General features: G+C 48.2%; 1 protein-coding gene across 1 annotated transcript in view; it reads left to right on the plus strand.

Moving 5' to 3' along the window:
* The window catches only part of IGF2BP1 (insulin like growth factor 2 mRNA binding protein 1), a 95,929-nt gene that overhangs the window by 56,686 nt on the left and 17,309 nt on the right, over positions 1-21,934 (plus strand). Inside the window, exon 3 of the mRNA XM_025203748.1 lies at positions 21,368-21,416. Within this exon, the coding sequence (XP_025059533.1) occupies positions 21,368-21,416 (49 nt within the window). The remainder of the gene's footprint in view (positions 1-21,367; positions 21,417-21,934) is intronic.

A 21,934-nucleotide genomic window follows, 5' to 3' on the forward strand; every position in this document is an offset into this window, starting at 1 on the left:
CTAATGATGTCACTTCCTCTCTGCATGCATCAGTTTCCATCTCATGGAAATGAGGATAATAATGGGGCTTGGGGAAAATGTAATTGTTTGTGCAGCCTTTTAAACCCTTGCAGTGCTCAAGTATCATCATGGTGATGGGCGTGATAAGAGAAAGACAGTTAGGAGCCAAGTATTATTTGGTGGGAGAGTTCTGTGCTTGCCTGGAGTTTTCAGATGAGGATAGTATCCTTCATCCAGGCAGAAAGAAGACTTTCTGCTCTTCCATACTTCCAGATAACATTGTGACCTTCAACCAGTCTTTTCAGCTTTCTATCCCATAACCCTCCTAGCAGTAAAACAGGAATGAGTTTCACAGGTAGCTTAATGAGCTGTAGGTGTTAAGCGTGGTATTAGTACAGCCGCTGTTGTTCAGTGGTGCAATCTTTGTCTACCAAGCGGGAGACCTGGGTTTGATTCCAAGACGTGCATATAACTATGGCCATCAAGGCACCAAATGTCTGAACTTGTTCTGGGCTTTGGTTAGTGTCTCAGTGGTCTAAAGCAGTAGTCACCAACCAGTCAATTGTGATTAACTGGCCAATCACAGAGCCTCTGACAGTCGATCTCAGTCTGGGGGGGTTGAGTGTGCACGTGTGCATGTGCACACATGCTCAGCCCCCTCAAACTGAGATACAGAGCTGCAGCTGCTTCCGGAGCAGTGCAACACCACATGTGTCCCACCACTGGGCTGAGCTATGCCCCCGGCCCAGTGGTGAGACGCACATGGCATTGCACTGCTCCCAGGGCAGCTGCAGCGGGTCTCGGGGTGTAAAGCCCAATGCACAGTGGCAGCTGTCTCCACTGTGCACAGATTTGGGGGGCACGTGCCTTCTGGGCCTCCACCAGGATGTGTACAGTGGCAGGGGCCCCCCATGCACCTGGACAAGCCACGCAGGCTCCAATCCCTTCCACACAGACTGACCTGCTAGGTGGAGGGAGGTGGTGCATGGTAGATCTTGAGTTGCACTTTAATTCAAAAAGTGATCTGGTACTTAAAAGGTTGGAGACCACTGGTCTAATAGGAGGATGGAAGTTCTGGGCAGCCTCCACTCCTCTGTACCCCTGCCTAAGCATATGCATTAAAGGTCCTGGTGGTCTCACGCATACACCATGATCCAGAAGGATTGATAGTTGCCTACTATTAGTACAGCATATTGGGAAAAACCTGTGACCCATTTGGACTTGATGGTTTTCATCATGCTATGCAAGGTAAGAGGTGGAACCATGATCCTCTTGTTCTGCTCACAAATCATGCTGAGGTTCTTCTTTGTCTGGTATCAGTACAAGGGCTGCATCCTAGGGCAGTTCTGATTCCGTTCTACAGCAGGCAGGATGCATGATAGCCATGTAGCTATAGTGTAACTGCATCAAAGTGAAAATTCCTCTCTTTTGCCCCTCACCTCCAGTGGAAAGTTGCAAAGGGAACTCTGAGACAGGCAGGATGGTTCAGTAAACAAACCTATTTAATTGACCTGGGTTTAGGACTCTGCTCTGTCACAGACTATGCAAGTCACTTAGCCACATCCCCAGCAATATCAGGGCTGCCTTCTCTTCAACATGCACCAGCCACTTACATGCAAAAAGCTCAGACATGGCACTGAAGCTGTTTTGAAGGCATCCTCAAGGTTTGTTCTCAAACATACTGCAGACAGAAGTCCCAAGAAGGGCCATGGGGGATGAAGGCAGGAAGGCAGCGAGGGCAAGATAGCAGGTAGCCCCAGCAGCAGTGGGGACATGATGTAGACATACCCTGAAATGTCTCAGTTCCAGGAGGATAATAGTGCAGTTTTGCTTCCTCAGTGTTCAAAAAGCTAAAAACAGGAGAGATTTTGAAGTGCTCTGATGCTAAAGTAGCAGGGAGTCATTGAAGCAGTTAAGTTTAGATTTAAGACATGCTGGACTGTGTTGTGGGAGGATACTGCATAGTACAAATAGCAAATTTGGACTTATGGAGTAGTAGTTTTTCCATTAATGTACATCAGGGCCAGACACAGGCATGGGCAAACTGGGTGTCTGCCTGGGGCCTGGACAGAAAGGGGGCCCTAAAATGGTAATTATTATTATTATTATCTCTGGCAAAGGGCAACCCAATACTAAAAGTTCACCCGGGGCCACCAGGAGTTTAGGTACAGTGCTGGTATTGATGCACGTCTAGCTCTGGAGTTTCTTACCTCCTGCAGAAATAGCTGTGCAGCGGCTCTTTTTGTTTTCTGTTTCTTTTAAAGTAAAAGGGTACCAGCATATGAACAGAACCAGGTGATAGAAAGCTGGGAGTAGATGTGTTTTACCAGATGAACTCATCTCTGCATTGTAACAGGAGGCTCTTGGAGTGGGATTTTGACTTTGGCAAAAGCAGGTGCCCTGGGAAGATCCCTGTCCTCCTACTTACTTGCTAAAACAGTGATTCTCAGCCAAGGCCCACTGCAAGATTCTTTGAAGGGTGTTGCAGGAATGGTGAGTAGATAAGCAGATAAGGGTATGATCAGGCTCTCCCTGCCTGGCCAGTGCCCTGCTCCCACTGCCCAATCCCTCTACAAAGAGGTAAGTCTTGTAATACATTTCTTTTTTAAATGGGATATTACTCAATTCACAGAAGTTACAGAGGGATGCCTCAAGTCTAATGAGGGGTGCCTTGAATCTACAACGGTTGTGAACCACTGTGCTAGAAGCATCCTAGAAAGCAGGGGCACCAGCTTTTTATTTGCATTATGGCACTGTCTTAAGAACAGGTACTCAGCTTAGAGTCCTGCTCTGGTCAGGCACTGTAAAGGCAGGATAGCAAGAGGCTGTCTTAGCTCTCGGCAGAGTGAGATTGATTGTAGTAAGTGAGCAAGTGTACTTAACCACTTGGAGGAGAGGAGATCACAGGAACTCCTGACGTTGGCACATTGTGAATAAAATAGTGGGGAATTGCCCGATAGCAATGATGTTATTGATTTGAAGCAAACCGTTCCTCTGAACAGAGGCCAGAGGGAGCAGAGTTCAGAATGTCAGATTCAATGATCCTAGGAAGGGCCTTTCATTAAGGGAGTTTAAATGTAGTTGAGAGCCTGCTTATGGCAGAGAAAATAAGGCAGTTTGTTTATTCATTACTGTGCCCTGTAACTCTACACATGGCTATTGCTGAGGTCTTGGGAAGAACCAAAAGAGAAAAGGGTCCCACCACCCACTGCTGGTGAACTCTCTTCCAAACCACTACACCCTAATTAAGTGGCTGATGCACACTCTGCCACCACCCTCTTCTGGGCACCACTGGAACTGCACCACAGTGCCATAAGCCCTGCATTGCTAAAGGCTGATGGAGTCTCCCTTAGGTCAAGTAAGTGGGGGCTTGTCTCTCTTGTTGCCCAGGCTTTGTTATATAAAACTGGTGCTAAAAACTTGAGCAGCACCAACTGTGAAGAAGCAAAACCAGCAGGTGCCTCAAACGTCATCCTTCTTAGCCGAGAAGAAAAGAAGCAATGTTTATTACTATATTTTTAACTCTTATTCCACCTATAGAGCCGTGCTGTGGGAGGGAGGGAGGAGATAAAGGTACTTCTTTGTACATAGTAGACTTGGTTATGGCCATGTATGTGAGGAACACATGCTCTGACATGTGGGTTCTTGTAGCTCTCTGAAGAAGTTTTAGTGGGGGGCTGGGGCTTTGAGACATGTTTTCCCCTACAATTTAAATCCCTTTGACCCTCCCTGGATTGCAACATTCCTTACATTCCAGGCGTCTTAAACAGTCACTCTTCCATTCATCTCAAGACATGGATTAGCATCTAAACAGGAGACCTGATTTTATATCACCCTGCCCAATCCCTCCCGCCACTCCAAAAAAAGACTGAAGTTTTTTCAAGCCCACCCATTTGCTTCTCCAGCAGCAGCAACATTTTACATTTCAAAACCTTCCCAACTGCCAAGGTGACTAGATATTTTTCATGTGTCATTTGGGCTTGAGCTTCCAGAAAGGCAGGGGAAGAACCTTAGCGTTTCTGAAGATCTCTTACTTGGATAGCATGATCTTGGTTTTAATCTCTCAGATTCAGCTGGGAGACTTAATGTAAACAGGGTTTTTTTTTTTAAATGATCTTTAGTTTATTGCTTTTACAAAGCTGGAGAGAAGATACAGGTTTGCATTTTGAATATGTGGATGTACCCAAACAGGTCATTAGGATAGTTCAAATGAGAACCACATGCCTGATGATTTTTTCTTCCAGGATCAAGTGGCTGATAAAGAGCCCCTTAACATCACTGGAGATAATTTAGGTGGTTTGAACCAACTCCTCGGATGGCATTAGCTCTTGTGGTGGGACTACACTGAGGATCCCCTGAGGACCCAGCCCCTTAAAGCTTACCTTAGTTTTTATAGAAACGTTCTGTGCTCTTCCAAGTCAGATTCTGTTACCTTGGGTGAAATCCTGACTCTGCTGAAGTCATTGGCAGCTTTGCTATTGACTTTCAGTGGAGCCAAGATTTTACACTTAGTTCATAGTAAAACTGACCAAAGATTTGTAATATTATCACACATGGATTGGCAACCTATTACCTGCAAACTATATTCAGCCCACAGAGCCTTTGGCTTGAGCCCACAGACATGAGGTAGCCTTTGGCAGTGGGGGGTGCCTTCTGCGGATGCTTTTCCCATACCTCTGAGGAGATATGTGGCAGCAGGAGCATAGACCTAGCCCATGCCTGTCTACCTGCCTTCGATCAATGGCCTACAGCTGGAATAGGTTGCCTACTCCTGCTGTAGCACATGGCTGTCCAACCTAGAGTAGCCAAGGGCTTGTGGCAGTCCCTCCCCCCAGCCTGGGCTGTGCTGGTGGCTCCACACCATATAGGGAACCTGGGTTCCTCTGAGTCCTTTACACTTCAAGCCTCTTTGAGCAAAGACAGGAAGCAGAATCTGGAAGAGGGATAGGGAGTGCAGAGGCTCCAGTAGCAGGAGAAGGATGGAGGGAGTGGCACCTGGACCAGGAGCAACCAGTTGGACAGGCTTGGTGTAGCAGAACAGGCTGATGATTGTTTAAGGGAAATAAATTACTAGAAATTGCATTTGGCCTCTTCCATTTGAGAGCATTTCTTTTCATTTGGAAATTAACTATACTGTGTTTTGAATGTATGGAGCCAGAACAGAGCAAATCATTAATGATGTGCCTTGTCTTTTTCTGCTTGTTAAATTTCATTGTCTTGTTTCAAGTTATTTGTTTCAGTTATTTAACTGTTTGGGGACTTTAACAGTGGTGCAATTGTGAACGGATCTGAAACTAGCTAATAGCCCCCCTTGAGCTGTCTTGACTTCTAGTGGTCCTCTCCCTGGATGGGATGAACACACTGCTGCTCATTGCAAACCAGGTCAGAACAAAAGGGAGAAAAAAGAACATTCATTAAAGTTGTGTTAGAATGCTAGCGGGCATGCTTTGTCCTATTATTTTAGCTTAACCCATAGTAGAGAGAAGTAGTTAGCCATGTTAGTCTGAAGTTGGGCAGAGAGTGCAGGTTTTCATGTATGAGGCAAGGATTTCTTAGGGTGATATTTTTTATTGGACCAACTATGTAGTTTGGATAGAGTTTGACAAGCTTTTGAATGCAAGACATTCTTCATCAAGTTTTCATGCATGTAATCTGACTAAGTATAAGTATGTTGCAGTGATAGAGATAATAGCCTGCTACTACTACTCTTGGCTTAATCAATTAACTTCTTTTGTTCAAGAGCTACAGAACTGATAAGTCAAATTTTTATCCCAGTGACTTCTGGATATGGACTCGTACCTGAATGTCTTTAAAATAACTTAATTATACACTAGCTCTTTGCTGGTAAAGTAACGTATTTCAGGTGCAAAAAGCAAGACAGTTTGGAGGAAAGTAGCCCTTTGCCTTCACCACTCAGTCCTCCATTGGATCTGGCTTCCATGGGGGTTATTCACTGATACCGAGTGGCTAGTGTCTTGATTCTGTGTCTGGTGTAGTTATTTACATTGGTACAAATGGTTGAATCATGCCTTTGGTCCAACTGTCCAGCTGGTAGTTTGCAGCCTGTAAGGGGTTAATCTACAGCCCCTGGGCTCCCACCTAGCCATTACTTCCCCTACTGCTCTGGCTGCTGCTGCAGCTAGAGTCTCTGGGCTTTCCCTCTAGCTTCTGCTTTCTGCACCTGTTTGTGGGCTAAGATCAAGTGTAGTTTTGCTACACTGGTCTGTTCCCCGAACTAAGATGGATTTAAATGGAATTGTGTAGTGGAGGATGCATCCCTGTCCAGTGCACTGAGGACAGGATGCCCTACTAGTCTTGTAAGTAGCTTCCTACTGGCCAGCTTCCAGTGAGAGGATTTCAGCTACATGCCTACTTTATAGAAATGGGGGACTCCTCCCTACCTTGCTCCCATGGCTTTTCATTAAGGGCAAGTGAGACTTGGGAGCATCTAAACCCCAAGCCTCTGGGCTTAGGCCTGCCCGTAAGATACTCACCAATGGATCTGGGAGTATCTGAAGCTCCAGGCTGAAAAGTCTGGGGTGTAGGAGACTTGCCGGTTGTAGCACCACATATGGTGTTTGAACGATTGAGTTTTGCCCACTTGAAAGGATTTGGAACTGATTTGATTAATTTGACCTGGAATATGAAAACATTTCCTCCCCCCACAAAAAAACCCTGTCTCAGGGAGGGTGTGGGGCACAGGAGCCTGTGGCTGGTGAGGTGGGAGGGGCTGCCCACACATGATGGAGTGGTGCGAGGGGACTGTCTGTATGTTTGCACAGTGGAGTGGGAAAGGGGGCTGTTGACATGCATGGTGGAGAGCATGCATTGTGCAGCTGGGAGGATGTCTGGTGGGGGGCTCGTGGGTCACACCACGATGGCCCATGCTGTGTGGTCTGTGCTGGTGTGGCCCTGGCCACTGAGAAGTTGCCTTAGTCTATCCATAGGTTCTGTCTAAGGTTGAAATGATGCAGTCTCCTAAATAGAGGATGGCTGTTTCAGTGGTTAAGGCTCTAGCCTAGGGCATGGGAGATCAGGAGCCAGTTTCCTCCTCCGTTGTTTACTTCCAGGGTGATCTGGAGTACCTCACATAATCTCTGTGCCTCTGTTTCCCCATTGGTAAACAGGAACAAACTGATTAGTGAGAATAGCATTACTAAAGGTTGAGGTTTTCTGATGCTATAGGCTGGAAGTACCTTGGAGCAGTGGTTCCCAACTTTTTAAACCATGGACCAGAAGTGACCACGGACTGGCAAAGCTTGGACCGCCAAACTACGGACCAACATACTGCAGACCAGAAGTGACTGGTATACTGTGGACCAGCAGCCAACCCTTTTTTATACTTAGTATAAAAAAGGGTTGGCTGTCGGTCCGCAGTATGCTGGTCACTTCCGGACTTCCAGTCTGGCAGCCAACCCTTCGCGGCCTGGGGGTTGGGAACCTCTGCCTTAGAGGTACGTGACCCCTGCAGATCTTACACCAGTGCAAGGTGCTGGATAGAGCTGTGGCCTTATAAGCCCACATACCCATAGGATGGAGCTCTCTGCAGGGTTTTTTGAGATGGCACCATTGTTTGTGAGAGCACGTTTGCAGAAAAGGTTTCCATACTAGTCCAGACCAGGGACTTTCTTGTAGTGCTGTGTAACCTGGGCCAGGGCTGGGGGAGATAAAGCAGAGCCTGCACTTAAAAGCTGCAGCTGGTATAGAATGAGTTTGCTGTAGGGAGCATTTTACACTAGCACTGCAAAGAATGTGCTGCCTTCCTGTCCATTCCTAAGTGCAGTTCAGAGGCAGGAATGATGGCTCCAAAGCGGCTTAGTCCTGTGGGGCCCCAGCCATGTGGCAAGTCCCCCCTTTGTTCATACACTGTTGTGCTGATTAGCAGGAGAGTGCAAGCTAAGTTAGGCACATCTGGGGTTGGAGACAGGATGCTCTTTAAAGCAGGGGAATTCTCAGTAATTTGTTTTCCCTCTTACTCTGACTGGGGCTATGTTTTTGACCTTTCAAGCATAGTATAAAAGCCATCTAAGTCACATGTGTTAGTAAGAATGGTAGGGCAGTATGTTACTGTTTGAACGAAAAGGACAAATGAGTGAAATAGTCTGACTGAGTGCATCTTTATCCATTTGTGAACTGTCTGCAAAACCCTCTGGCAGTTCTTTCTAGTTTATTATTTATTCAGAATGAGCCAACCAGATTTCACAACTCCACTATTTTCCTGTCTGAGCTCAGACGTCTTGGCAAGCTCCTAGATAGGTACTACTGTGATTACTTGCAGGTCACGTGGTATTGCTTCCTTGATTGGATACCTGTAACTTTCTCAGGCTTTTGGCACAAGCTATCGAGCTTGTGAGCCGAAAATTCTCTCTCTGGGAGCATTTAACTCTGTATTTGTTTGGATAATTTTGATGAATCGTTGGCAGTGTCCCAGGTGGGATGGTGCACATGGCTGTGTTGTATTGTTCTTCATCAAAAGGCCACTAAATAACATGAAAAGGATAAATGCATCTGCTCCCTGTGGCATGCATATTTTCTAAGGCACGGGTGTCAAACATGCAGCCTGTTGAATTTTGCCCGGGCTCTGGCCACTGTGGTGATACTTTTGCTTGTGGTACCACTTCACATTCACCAAGCTGTGGGCTGCCACCAGGGAAAGCCCCACCACTTCAGGGGGGACTTCTGCTCACAGTTTCATACACACACAGGTCTTGTCTAGACAAGACAATGACTGCACAGTAACCGGAGTTACTGCGCAGTAGCATCACTGAGCAACTTTTAGGTGATGCTGACTGCTCACTAGCTCACTACTGTGCAGTAGTGTCGCATCAAGCTTCACATAATGCTACCGCACAGTAGTAACAAAACTACTGCGCAGTCAGTGTCTCACGTAGACACGGCCACTGTGTTCCAGTAGGGTCACACACACACTGTATTCCAACAGGGTCTCTCTTGCACACATGTGCACACGTGTGTGCATGCACGTACACACACACACACACACACACACACACAGTGTCCCTGCACATTTGGGGTACTGGCTGCTGCCATGGGAAGCCCCGCTACTGTGGCCAGAGCCAGGGTTCTACTATGGTGATGGAGCCGGGGTTGCCAGTGCAAAGGCTGGGGTGCAGCCCATGGGCACCTGAAAAGGAATAAGGCCCTCAAACCTATCTGAGCTTGATGCCCCTGTCCTAAGGCATTTAGCATCATGTTTGTGTACCGGGTGTTCAGCAAAACATGCAAGGCATTCCCTATCCAAAGCCAGTCAGCATTACTGGAAAGATTTCCCAACATGGATCTTACTTATGTCCCTTGTTACCATAGCATCTTTCAGTCTTTAAACTGCATCCTATGAAGCAGACACGTGCTATTTGCAGCTAGAGAACCAAGATGCAGAGGAAGTAAGTGACTTAGCCAAGGCCACATAGGAAGTCCATAGCAGAGCTGTTTAGAGCCCAGACCTTCCAAGTCATAAATGAGTGCTATTTCACTATCCACGCTCTTAGCCTCTTCAAGCATATCCTGATATCCTACAAATGCCTAAAGCTGAATTTGGCAAGGTTCTTTGGGTAGATGTGGTATCTTTTATTAGACCAGCTGAGTAGCTGGAAAAAAGTTCTTTGGACTTTTTTTTTAGAACAATTGAGTAGTTGGAAAAAAAGCTGAATTTGAAAGGCTTTCCTGAATCGGCCAGTGTGCTGTAGTTGAGATTAGTGAGTCTCCAGCTGTCTTTTTGACTACAGGTAGCCCTTGGAAAGTGGTCCACAGAGTGTACTGTCTTGCCTCTCCCCTCACTTTTCAATTAGGAGTTTGATAAGGCTGTATGGCATATGCAAACTATTTAATTGCTGATGCTAGTCATTGGTCTAAAAAGATTGAGAACTCCTTGTTTGCATCACATACGGTCTATGAGTCAACTAAACACCTTCACTTCCCCTTAGCTTGAGTGCAGGGGCTCTCCAGTCTACACCCAGAGTCATAGCCGGCAGAAGTGGGGGGCTAATGGGGCTCAACCCCTCCCCCCCCAACACAGGGCAGCCCGTCTGCAGGATCCTGCAGCAGGGGGGGAGGGGCGGGCATGCTGTGCTATCCTGTGCACCCGCAGCCAGGATCACAGCCGGCCTAGCTGCAGGCAGGTAAGTTTATTTTAGTCTATTTTTTTATTTCCATGCGCTTGCGGGGAGGGCAGATTGAGACTCCCACAGTGCAGGAGAGAGTGGGGTAGGGGAAGGGCGAATCATTCACCCCTGCCCCTGGCCCACTCCCTCCTGCACTGTAGGGATTGTCCCATGACCTGGTCCAGCTGGGGCCCCATTCACCATGAGTGGGGCCCTGGCGTGGCCAGGTCATGGGACAACCAGAGCCTGGTGCCTCCTACAGAGGTGTGGCGCCAGGCAGCCAAGGGAGGAGGGCACGTGGCTCCCCAGTCTTTGTATGGGTGAGGGCAGGCCAGAGCTGCAGCCTGGGCTTGTGTCTCTGCTCCGTGTCTTTGCACCTTACCACCACTGCTTTGAAAGCGGCAGGCGCCGCCAACGTGCCTCACTGCCCGGCCTGCCCAGCAGCAGGACACACATGGCAGTTGCCACTTTTGAAGTGGTGGCGGTGAGGCATGGAGACACAGAGCAGAGGCTGAACCCAGGTTGCAGCTGTGGCCCGCCCTCGCCCATGCAAAGATCAGGGGGCCACATGCCCTCCCCTCCCTTGGCTGCCCAGTGCTGCATCTCTGGAGGAGTTGCCGGGCTTTTCCTGGGGAAGACGTGGGGCGGGGCAGGGCAGGCGCGGGGGTCCCGGGGGCTCCATTCCCTCCAGCCCGGTGCAGCCGAGGCTGGCCCCGCTTTGGCCCCCAGCTCTGGGCCCCACCGGGCAGTGCGCAGCCAGAGTCGAGGTGAGGAGGCAGCCTGGGCTGGCACAGCCGGGGCGGGGGCCAGTGCAGCCGGGAGGCAGCCAGGTCAGGTGTGGCAAACAGGGCTGAGAGGTGGCCGAGGCTGGCGCAGCCACTGCCGAGGTGGCCGGGAGGCTGCCGGGGCCAGGGCAGGGAGGTGGCTGGGGCCGGTGCAGCTGGGAGGCTGCCAGAGCTGGGACTGGTACAGCCGGGGCTGGGAGGAAGCTGAAGCTGGGGCTGGGGCTGGGGCCGGTGTGGCCGGAGCCAGGATGCAGCCATGGCCAGTGTGGCATCCGGGGCCAGGTGGCAGCCGGGGCTGGGAGGTGGTTGGGGCAGCTGGTGTGGCACTGGGCAATACTGCTCCCTCCCTTGGCCCTTTCCCCTCCCCCTCAGACTTTCCCATGGTGAGGGGGGGGCATGTCTGTGTGCATGCTCAGCCCCCCCACAATTTTTTTTTTCTTCCTCTGCCTATGCCCAGAGTACAGCAGTTCTCAGCCTTTTCAGAGTCAAGGCACCCCTTGTTAGACTCAAGGCAGTCCTCAGAAAATGCTGAGTCTTAGCTTTCACTCAGTTTTTGTCTACAGAAAAAAGAATAGAGCAGTTTTTCTTTACAAAGAACTCAAAAAGATCACAACAAGTCAGACTGATTTGAACATTATGGATTCCTACTGGAAATCTCTAGGTTTATCCTGTGAATCATATCTGTGCACCTGGTAATGCTAACATTGCGTGGCACCCCACAACAGCTAGGGCTGTGCGAAACAGCATTGTTCCGCTTCGACTTCCGTTTCAACGGAGCAGTGTTTTGTTTCGAGTTTTGTTTCATTTAAAAAGCACCATTCTGTTTCATTTCGTCGAAACTGTTTGCTGTTTCGATGCTGTTTTGACATTTTGCCCACCCAGTGCTGGGAAGATCAGTGCTGTCGCTGGCCCCAGGCGGCAGCACCAGCCTCCTGTGATTCGGGAGGCAGACCGGGGGCCCGCACCCCTGGGAGCAGTACAGCACAGCCCACGCAGCCCTCCTGGGGGTGCAGGCGGCCCCAATCTGCCTGCTGGATGACAGGAGGCCAGTGCTGCGGGCTGGGGCCAGTAGCAGCACTGATCTGCCTAGCACAGGCTGCACCCAGCTGGCAGCACCGTCCTCCTGTCATCTGGCAGGCAGATCAGGGCTGCCTGCACCCCCAGGAGAGCTGCAGGGGATGTGCCATACTGCTCCCGGGGGTGCAGGCCCCAGTCTGCCTCCCAGATCGCAGGAGACTGGTGCTGCCACCTGGGGCCAACGGCAGGCGGGCCCGGGGCAAATCAGCTCATGTGGGGATCTGCCCCCACCCTGGGATCGGGGCAGGGGTGAGTCCCCACAAAAGCTGATTTGCCTTGAGCCCCACACCCTCCTCAGTCTGGCACTGGTACGGGGCCCAGGGCATATCAGTTTGTGCAGGGACATGAAGCCCAGTCCTGGGGCAGGGGAGGGTCTCCGCATGAGTTGATTTGCCCCAGGCCCCGTACTGGAGCCAGCTGGAAGAGGGTGTGGGCCCCGGGGCAAATCAGCTCACATGGGGACCAGCTGCTGCCCCGATCCTGAGGCGGGAGCAGATCCCCGCACGAGCTGATTTGCCCTGGGCCCCATACTGGAGCCGGCCTGAGGAGGTTGCAGGGCCCGGGACAAATCAGCTCGTACAGGGACTCTCGCCCTCCCGGGAATCAGGGCAACAGCAGATCCCCGCATGAGCTGATATGCCCCAGGCCCCGTACCGGAGCCAGCCTGAGGAGGCTGCAGGGCCTGGGGCAAATCAGCTCGTGCGGGGACCCGCCCCTGCCCTGATCCCGGGACAGGGGCAGGTCCCTGCACGAGCTGATTTGCCCTGGACCCGACTGCCACTGGCCCCAGGCGACAGCACCAGACTGGGGGCCCTCACCCCCGGGAGCAGTCCTGCAGAACCCCCGCAGTCCTCCCGGGGGTGCGGGCGGGCCCCATCTGCCTGCTGGATGACAGGAGGCTGCTGCTGCCAGCTGGAACTGGCGCTGAAGCCAGTAAGCCTAAGAAAGTTTCAAAACTTTCTTAACATTTCAAGTGCCCTTGTTTTGTTTCAAAGCTGTTTCGAAGTCTTTTGTTTCATTTCGCTGTTTCAAGCTCAAAACGCATCAAAACAGCTTCAAAACGAAATACTGGGTGAAATTTTGCACAACCCTACACAACACCCCTCATCACATCTCAAGTCACCCTGTTTGAGAATCACTAATTTAACATTACCCAATGCAAGTACTCAGCAGTGCAGTTGGAAGACCCATGGCTACGCAAGTCACTGCACAGTTCTTTTCTGATGTTAAACCACAGGGAATACAGCGTTGCTTCCACACTGTATTTATCTCAGCTGTTTGTGGCAGCTGTTATGAAGGGTTGAGTGTTGGAGTGAGAGCCAGGGAGGTAACTTTGGCTTTGAAATAAAAAAGATTCTTTTCTATTTTGGGAGCTTGAGGTTAGAAAGAGCCAAAATGTGACTGGAGAAGTGGCCCATTATCAACTTGAACTTGGGATTTAAATAGCCTTTCCTCTGTCTGTCCTGGAAATTAGAGCGTGTTTTATAGACACCACACAAATCCTTTTCTAGAGATTCCCCTCCATCTTTTACGACCTCCATTGATTCCATCTCATGCGCTCAGAGCAGGATTTCATACTAGCATGGATGAAGTTTTTGTTCTGTCTAGAGATGGGCGTCAGCCTGAGAATTGGGACCAAGATTCAGAGTCCAAACAACCCAGACAGACTGGGCGGTGTCTAAGTTCAGTTCTGAGGGCTGATCCAGGAGTGTTCTTATAGTTCTCCATGTTTCAGAAAATTGCTTTTTTTGGAAAAATCTACATGTACAATTAATGCATCTGAATTTTCTGTGCAGAAAATTCAGGCTTGTCAAACCAGTGCCCAGCACACGTCTACACTTGCACCCCCATCAGGACCAAATTGAACCCTACAGGAGCAGCCCAGTCCAAGGCTGCTCCTGCCCTGCCCTGCCCCCCTACAGCATCCAGGGAGAGCGCCACTCCAGTCTCCCCCAGGTGCCAGCCGTGGGCTGGTAGAGGGCACAGGGGCTTAGCCCCGAGCTCCGGGGGGTGGGGCAGCTGCCCTGGCTTGGCAGGCAGCTCTGTCCCAGCCAGGGGGGAAATTGGGCTGGCCCCAAGCCCGGGGTGGGGAGAGCTGTCCTGGCCGGGCAGGTAGCTGCTTCCCAACCATGGGCAGATCAGGACCTATGGAGGTCCCGATCTTCATGTGGGTGGGAGGCAGGTGCCTGGCAGCTGAGACAGCTCTTTCAGCCATGTAGAGTTTGGGATGGGTCCCAATCTCCACATGGCTGGCAGACAGCATCCTGTGAGCCAGGACAGCTCTTCCCATCCCCTTTGGCCCCCTGCTGCCTTTTCTGACCAGGAGCAAATTGCTCCCACTCAGTGTCTACATGTGTGGTACAGTGCATTAGTTAATGTGCCATTTTTCTAGTATCTGTATCTACAGGTACAAGAAAATGGCACATTAGACTAATATACTGCACAGTAATTGCTACGCACATGTAGGCAGTGACATTTTACTGCACATTAGATGAGAGTAATGCATAGTAATGCATCTCTTGTAGATTCACTCTGTAACTAGGTTTTTTTTTAATGTCTTGACATTTCATTTTAGTAAACATGAAGCCAAGGCTTCAGTATTCATAGTCATCTTAAAAGCAAGTTACAAAAATATCTAATGTTACTAGACTAAGAAATTTTGGCTACCTGAGACTTTGCAGTTGTCACCAAGCCACACACAAAGGTCACTGCCAGTGAGAGCAGAATATGACTTGGACTACTCTGTGACCCTTAGCTCTGAGTTAAAGGAGATTCATTATTAACTGTTAGCAACTTATATGTAAAATCCTATAGAGCTGAATAGGAATACAATCAGAATGATGTTGAAAGAATCCTAAGAGACTGTCAACTTTAATAAAAGGTGTCATTTGGTAAGTGGGTTTCTCTGAACCGTTTTATAGAGTGCTGTAGAGGAGTAGAATGCTCTGCCAGAGCAAGGGAATCGCTCTCTCTCTTTCTCTAAAGAGTCTGTAAAAAAGCTAGTTAATTTATATTGATCCACACTGGGTGCATCTACACAAGACACTGTGTCGCCATGTAGTCCTAAAGCAGGTCCTAAATGACTGTGCAGTAACAACTGCGCAGTTGGGCACATGTGCACATATGCCCACTGACTTCCATATGCACAATCCCAGTCACCATGTGGCCATCAGCTGCTTCCTCAGACCCTGCCCCCTTGCATTCTTTTCTGCTGTATCTATTCAAGATCTAGAAGATTTCTTCACAAAGAAAAATCAACAGGATCTGAAGGGATCTTCCTTCCTTCCCCCTTCTTCATCTTCTATCACTGAAATGATCCGCTCTTCTCTTGTAAACCCTCCACAAATGCTCTGTTCTTCTGATCTCCCTTGTTTCTGTTTTTATTCCTTCCACTGCATGCTTTCTCTCTTGTGTGCACACTCTCTTATATCTGGTTCATGCCCATCTCATTATGATCATAATTTATTCTCCCCCTTCTTTAAAGAAATCCCATCCTTGACCCCATTTGCCTCTCCAGTGATTGCTTCACCTCTGAGCTCTTCAGATATCCAATTGCAATGACTGTCTGGAGCTTTTCATTTCTCTTGGGGAAATGGTATAAACTATGATGGCAGAAGTATTTTTTTTTTGCTGCAATTAGCTGGACCAGGTGTGGCACATGGGCATTTCAGATAGAGCGTACCATACAGTCCTGTGCTTAGTGCTGTGATGGCCATCTGTGGAATAGTAGTTGTAGCCTGCAGTGGATGGGGCCCTTTTTCTCTTCTGCCTGAAGCCAGAAGGGTTTTATTTCTTGGGCATGATACACTGATGGCTGAGCTTAAGGAAGAGATCTACAGTTTGGAAGGATAAGCATGGACACCACAGGGCAGAGATGCTGAGGAGTTTCTTGGCCAAACAGACTGGGGGAAGCATCATCATCACTTTAGACAGAAGAAAGAAACTGGCTGCCAAGAAACCATGGAGGTTGGAGAACAGAAAACAGGCTTGGCAATTTGGGCCCAGAAGCAAGAGAACCAGGTGGCATTTTATTTGGCTGGAGAGCACCAAGGATTGACACACTCTGACTAGCAGAAAGAAGAGCAGAGAGAATTCTACCTAGCTAAGCATATCACGTTATCATGTTCTAGGTCTGGAAACTACAGGTAGTCTGAAAACACAACCTGGCTGAATGGAACAGGGAGCTGTCTGGGACATACTTGTGGGTGGCTGCTTAGTGAGACACTTAAGTGTGCCCACAAAGAAATTGCTAATTATCCAAGACAGGCAGAGAATCCTTTATGAAGATTCCATAAGAAGAAAAGAAAAAACAATCCGAAAAATAGGGGTGCACCAATATATCAGTAGGCTATCAGATTGGCACCGATAAAAGGAGAAATGACATTATTGGCATTTTTTGGTCGTTGTAGCCGATAATTACAGCTGCATGCCTGGAGCACTCTGGCAAGTGTAGTCTGGTCCCCATGCCCTGCCGCCAACCCAAGCTCACAGCATGCTATGGGTGCCAGCGAGCAGTGGGAGAGGAACAGGGTGCCATGGAGTGGTCACAGAGCACCGTGGTCAGCAACAAAAGGACTGTGTTACCGGCTGCTGCTGCTGCGGCAATGCCACACGTGCAGCAGAGGTCTGAGCACCAGGGCTGCCACAGAGCTGCACTCAGGCGAGGTGAGGTGCCATACGAGGGACGTTGCACATCATTGGGCACTCGGCGCCTTCGTGAAAGTGACTTCTCCCTGGCAGCTGGAGCAGCTCGGCTATGCAGGGCCAGTCGGTGCTGAGGCAGCAGTGTGATCTGGGGCTCCAAATGCACCCAGCACCGCTGTCCGCATGAGGGTCTGCCCCACGTCGCCCACCCAGGACAGCACCCCAGGCTGCGCGGGGAGCAGGACCGCGAGTAGGAGCTGTGGGCAAGGGAGCAATGTGCATGGGAATCAGGTGATCACCACCTTCCTCATCGAGGGCTGGAGCAGGCAGGAGGCCCATCTGTGTGCATTATAAATTCGAAACAAACAAAAAAGGTTTATTTATGTCAGTAGTGTAAAATGCCTTGCACTATTACTAAATATTGGTTATCGGACCGATATGGTTGGTTAATCATCAGCTATTGGTATTGGTTAAGAAAATCTTTATTGGTGCATCCCTACTGAAAAGGACAGGGGGAGAGCAGGACAGTGTGTTGTCTTCTTCAAGTCAAGAAATGAGATATGATGGAGAAACTTTCGATGTAGTTGGGCAAAGTGTCACTGGGAATGATGCTTAATCAGCACTAATGGCACTGCAGATGGTCAGGGACTTCATTACTGCTCAGACAGGTGTCCAGAAGAATGTCCAAGCGAGACATTTCTGTGAGATTTTTCCTGTCCCTCAAGTGAAAGTGGCAGAAGGAAGTGAACCACTGGTAATTGTGAAGTGAACCACTGGTAATTAAGTGGTGTGAAGATGGGGCTTTGGCTCTGTGGAACATTGTTCCACGTTCTATAGGAGAGGTGGGGACTCTTCAGTCTGAGAGGAGGCCATGCACGAGAACAAATCTATTCTAAAAGACTGGCTAAAGTCGCTACAAAAGGAGAGGTTGAGAAGTGGACAGGGGTGAGTACTCATTAAGCACGAAATCAATCAAGGAACAGCTAAATGAGAAATTTATCAGTGGCTCAAACACCAATGCTAGCAGTTAATAAGAAGAATTGGAAATTTGAGCTCATACATATGAGCTATTTGGTATTATGGGAGCCTAGTGGGAAGATTCACAGGTTTATAACCTATTTAGGAAGGACCATGTGGGCAGAAGGGGAAGAGGAGTAATATTATGGAAATAAAAAGAAATATTCTAAATCACCGAGAGCTTTAAAGCATGGGATCTTGATGTTTAGGCCTGTTTGAACAGGTAAAGCACAAAATGGTACCTGTGAGACAGCCCCAAATCATGTAAGAAGACAGTCAGACAAACAGTCAGTGCCTTTTTGTACACTCATCAGGCTGTTATATTGGTCTCACACACTGGATTCAAGCATTTTTCAACTTTCCTGGGTCTGAGCAGAGTCCAGGCATTGGCTCTGGGTTTCTAGACACTCATCTGGCATGTAAACTGTCTTTGTAGCCCCTCTTGTACCCCGAGTTGAGACCTCTCAGTCCCACTGTCACAGCTCCAAGGCTTACGCCAACTCCCGATTGCTTAAGTACACCTCTGCCAGAGCTCCACTGTAGTACTGTGATTTAGTTTACTTCTTCAACAACACATCAGAATTGAAGCAAACAGGCACAGGCTTTGCAAAAGAGGCTTCTTTAAACCATTACTGTCTAAACAGCCTGAGATATGCAGATCTAGCTTAAAAAATCAACAATGTTGATATGTCATTTCCTACTCCCATTTCCTTATTGCTCTTGAGCATTCTTTGGACCTGGTCAATCTCTAAGGCAGTGATTTTCAAACAGGGTACTATGACACCCTTTGGCGCCTTGAAACCCTTTCCAGGGTGTTGTGAGATGACATGCAGTATTATCACTGCTAAGTGTTCAAACATGATTCATAGGATAAACCCATAGATTTCAAATAGGAATCCATAATGTTAAAAACACTGACCTGTTGTGATATTGCTGAATTCTTTGCAACAGAAGAATCCAAAAAATGGCAGTATTATTTTTCTGTAGTCAAAGCATGAGTGAAAACTAAGAGCTGGCATTTTCTAAGGGGTGCCTTGAGAATAAAAAGCTTGGGAACCACTGCTCTGAGACCAGGATCCTTCCTGAACCTTTTTCTGTCCTGAGCAAGATTTCTGTGTAACATGGATTTTCTTGCTTTTGACACCCCTCCAGCACCCTCCTCCGTCCTCCCCACCCAAACTCAGGTGTCCTTCTGCTCTCGAAGGTAAACAGTGAGAGAATCTTTCTTTCAAAGCTTCCCATCTCCTGTCTACCCCTAGACGGCCCACCCCGCAGCCCCACTCCGCAAGTAACCAGGTCACCTGGATAGACTGGTTCTTCTGGGCAATATCTAGCTCATTAACCCAGGGAGTGCCATTTGAATAGAAGATCAAGGTTTCACAACCCTCCTGTTCAACTCCTTTTGGAATTCCATGCCAGGGTGGAGGTAGAAAGAAAGCAGGGAAGGCATAGATTGGTTTTATAATTGAGATTAAGTTTGTGGTTCATTGAAGATATATATGGAGTATCTACAGCACAAGCATAAATACTCCCTTTAGACCAGGTGCAAGGGTTCTGCAGTGATATGTCCTTGGCACAGTGCTAGTTATGAATGACATGGAAAACATAAAATCTTAACTGGTGAAGTTTGCAGAGGACACACAAATTTGGGGGTGTGCTTAATTATGAAGGGGACAGGTCATTAAGATAAACCAATCCGCTTGGTAAACTGGGTATACCCAGTATATGTTTAGCAAGACTGAAATGCATAAAATAATACCTCCAAGAACAAAAAGAATTGTCCAGGAGCGAGGAGGACAAAACCATTGCCCTAAGTCTTTTTCCAAGTTGATACTTGTAACAGGGTTCACCTCCAGGGGTGGCTATGATGCCCCTCAGCCCTTATCCACTCTGCTGTCTTTGGACAGTCACCCCTCCATTCTCCCACCATACCTTGGTATATCTAGCTTTTAGATAAGGGAGGCTGCCTTAGGGCTTCCCAAACCTGATCGCCTTCTCATGACCACAGGTGTCTGTGGTCATTGTCTTAAGGGCTAATCGCATGGCTCTATCTATCTGTCCATACACCATGCCCCATGCCTCAGACATACACTCACTGATGTCAATTCAACTTCCAATTCAACTGCTCCTCCAGGGCACTTCACCTTTCTTGGCTACTCCTGAGTGCAGCCTTCCTACCTGGAGTCACCCACTCTGCCCCTCTCAGACTTTGGGCCCTTGGCCCCTACCCCCACCCTTTGCAAGCTCTCAGAGCCCCTGGTCCCATAGTCAGACCCTCTCTAGGTTCCCAGACCCCTTACTGGGCCCCTAGGGACTTCTTCCACCCCTTAGTCTCTTTCCCAAAACCTCCAGACTGCTACAGGCTATACTCTCAGTGCTAGCATTCAAAAGCTGCAGTCATCCTGCTTAGGCAATATCCCATTAGCAGCCTCCAGAACCCTACTGCCTGCTCAGCTCAGGGTCTGGGCTTATATCCTTTCTAAGCCCAGTCCCCTTCTGGGTCATGTGGCTCCTGATTGTCTTTGGCCACACCTGCTGCCTGCTTCTTCTGCCTCCTGCCTGCTCTTATAAGTAGCAGGAGCACCAAGCATCCTGCTATAATGCTTTGTAGGATAATCAGCTGTACATGAGTTTTCAGGATGATACCAGGCTAAAAGGGGCTAATGTCACCAGGTATAAGAAGAGGAGACTATGGAGGAAGAGTTAGAGAGTCAATATTTAGCACCAGGGTAACCTCTGTTGGGATATAGAATCCCATTCTGAGATTCACAATTCAAGAAGGATGTTCCAAAACTGCAGAGAGCTCAGAGAAGAGCCTCAGGAGCAATTACATGATCAGAAGGCTGGGCCAAGAGTGAGAGACTCTAGGAGCTCAGTTGATTTAGCTTATCAAGGAGAGAACTGGAGGGGACATGATCAGTCTGTGGATGAATATAAATTTTATAGATGGCTCTTCAGTCTGGCAGACAAGCGCATCATGAGATCCAGGTGCTGGAAAGTGTGGTTGGACAAATTTAGACTTGTAGTGTGGTACCCAGTTCTAACAGTAATTTACCAGTAGAACAACTTGACAAGGGTGGTAGTGAATTCTCCATCACATGAAGTCATGCTTGCATGCTTGTCCCTTCTGGCTTTATAATTTATGCTGGTGAGAGCACTATTAGACAACTATAGTCGATGCTACACAAGGGCTTTAACCAGTACAAATATGTCAAAAAGTTATACCCCTGACCAACAGTGGCACACTACCAAAGTTTCTAGCATAGATCTAGTGTTCACCTGTGATACTTACTACTACTCCTTGGATTCCCTGTCTGCAAAATGGACTTGATACTTATCTACCTTACAAGAGATGAGTTGGTGTTCATAAAGCATTTTAGTGGTACATATGGGTTGTGTCTACATGTTCATTAGTGCACCTTAGATACTGTGTGTTTAGTTTAGTACTTGCTTAATAAAGTACTAACTAAATGCACAGTAACTAGAGCACAGTAGCGCTGACGCACAGTTATTTTGTGATGCTTACTGAGCATTAGCCTAGTAATAACACCATGCAGTAGGCTATCAGCATGGTTTTTAACTGCCATGCTACTGTGCAATGTTATGCAGACGTGCCCAGTGATGCTATGATATGTATTATTAAAAGAATCAGTCTAATAATTGAATGCAATGGGCCTTCTTTCAGACAGCAACATGGGTTTTAAGCTATTTTTCATTTTCTTTCAGGAGCCGCAAAATTCAGATAAGAAATATCCCACCTCAGCTACGATGGGAAGTAAGTAAAGATGAATGATAAATAAAGAGAATGTAAGTGCGAATAAAGAGAACTAGATTAAATCAACCTCTAAAGATTTAGAGAAGAAACCAGCCCAGAATCTATGTCTGGTCTCTGCACAGATTTTATATTGGTATCAATTCTTCTCCCTGCGATAGTTACACTAGTACAGTCTCTAGTGTGGATGTAGTTATGTTGGTATAAAGGGAGCCTTATGCTCATATAACTGACATTACAGGAATAAAGCTACACTGGTATAAGCACCCTTACATTTATGTCTGCACTAGGATCGGTTGTACAACTGTGACTAGATCCTTATACCCTGCCCTCCAGGACCCTCTTCCACATAAACACTCCTTGGGGCCAAACTCACGCGAACATGCTTATTTTCAGTGGCCTTTTTTTTGACTTGGCACAAAACAATTTGAAAACTGCCCTGCCAGAATAAGAGTATCCACACAGGGAGTTACACTGGTAAATACACAGCAGGGTAAGTTTGCAATTTACCGTATACCAGT

Source organism: Alligator sinensis, unplaced genomic scaffold, assembly GCF_000455745.1.
Source record: "Alligator sinensis unplaced genomic scaffold, ASM45574v1 scaffold520_1, whole genome shotgun sequence".
Classification (NCBI taxonomy): Eukaryota; Metazoa; Chordata; order Crocodylia; family Alligatoridae; genus Alligator; species Alligator sinensis.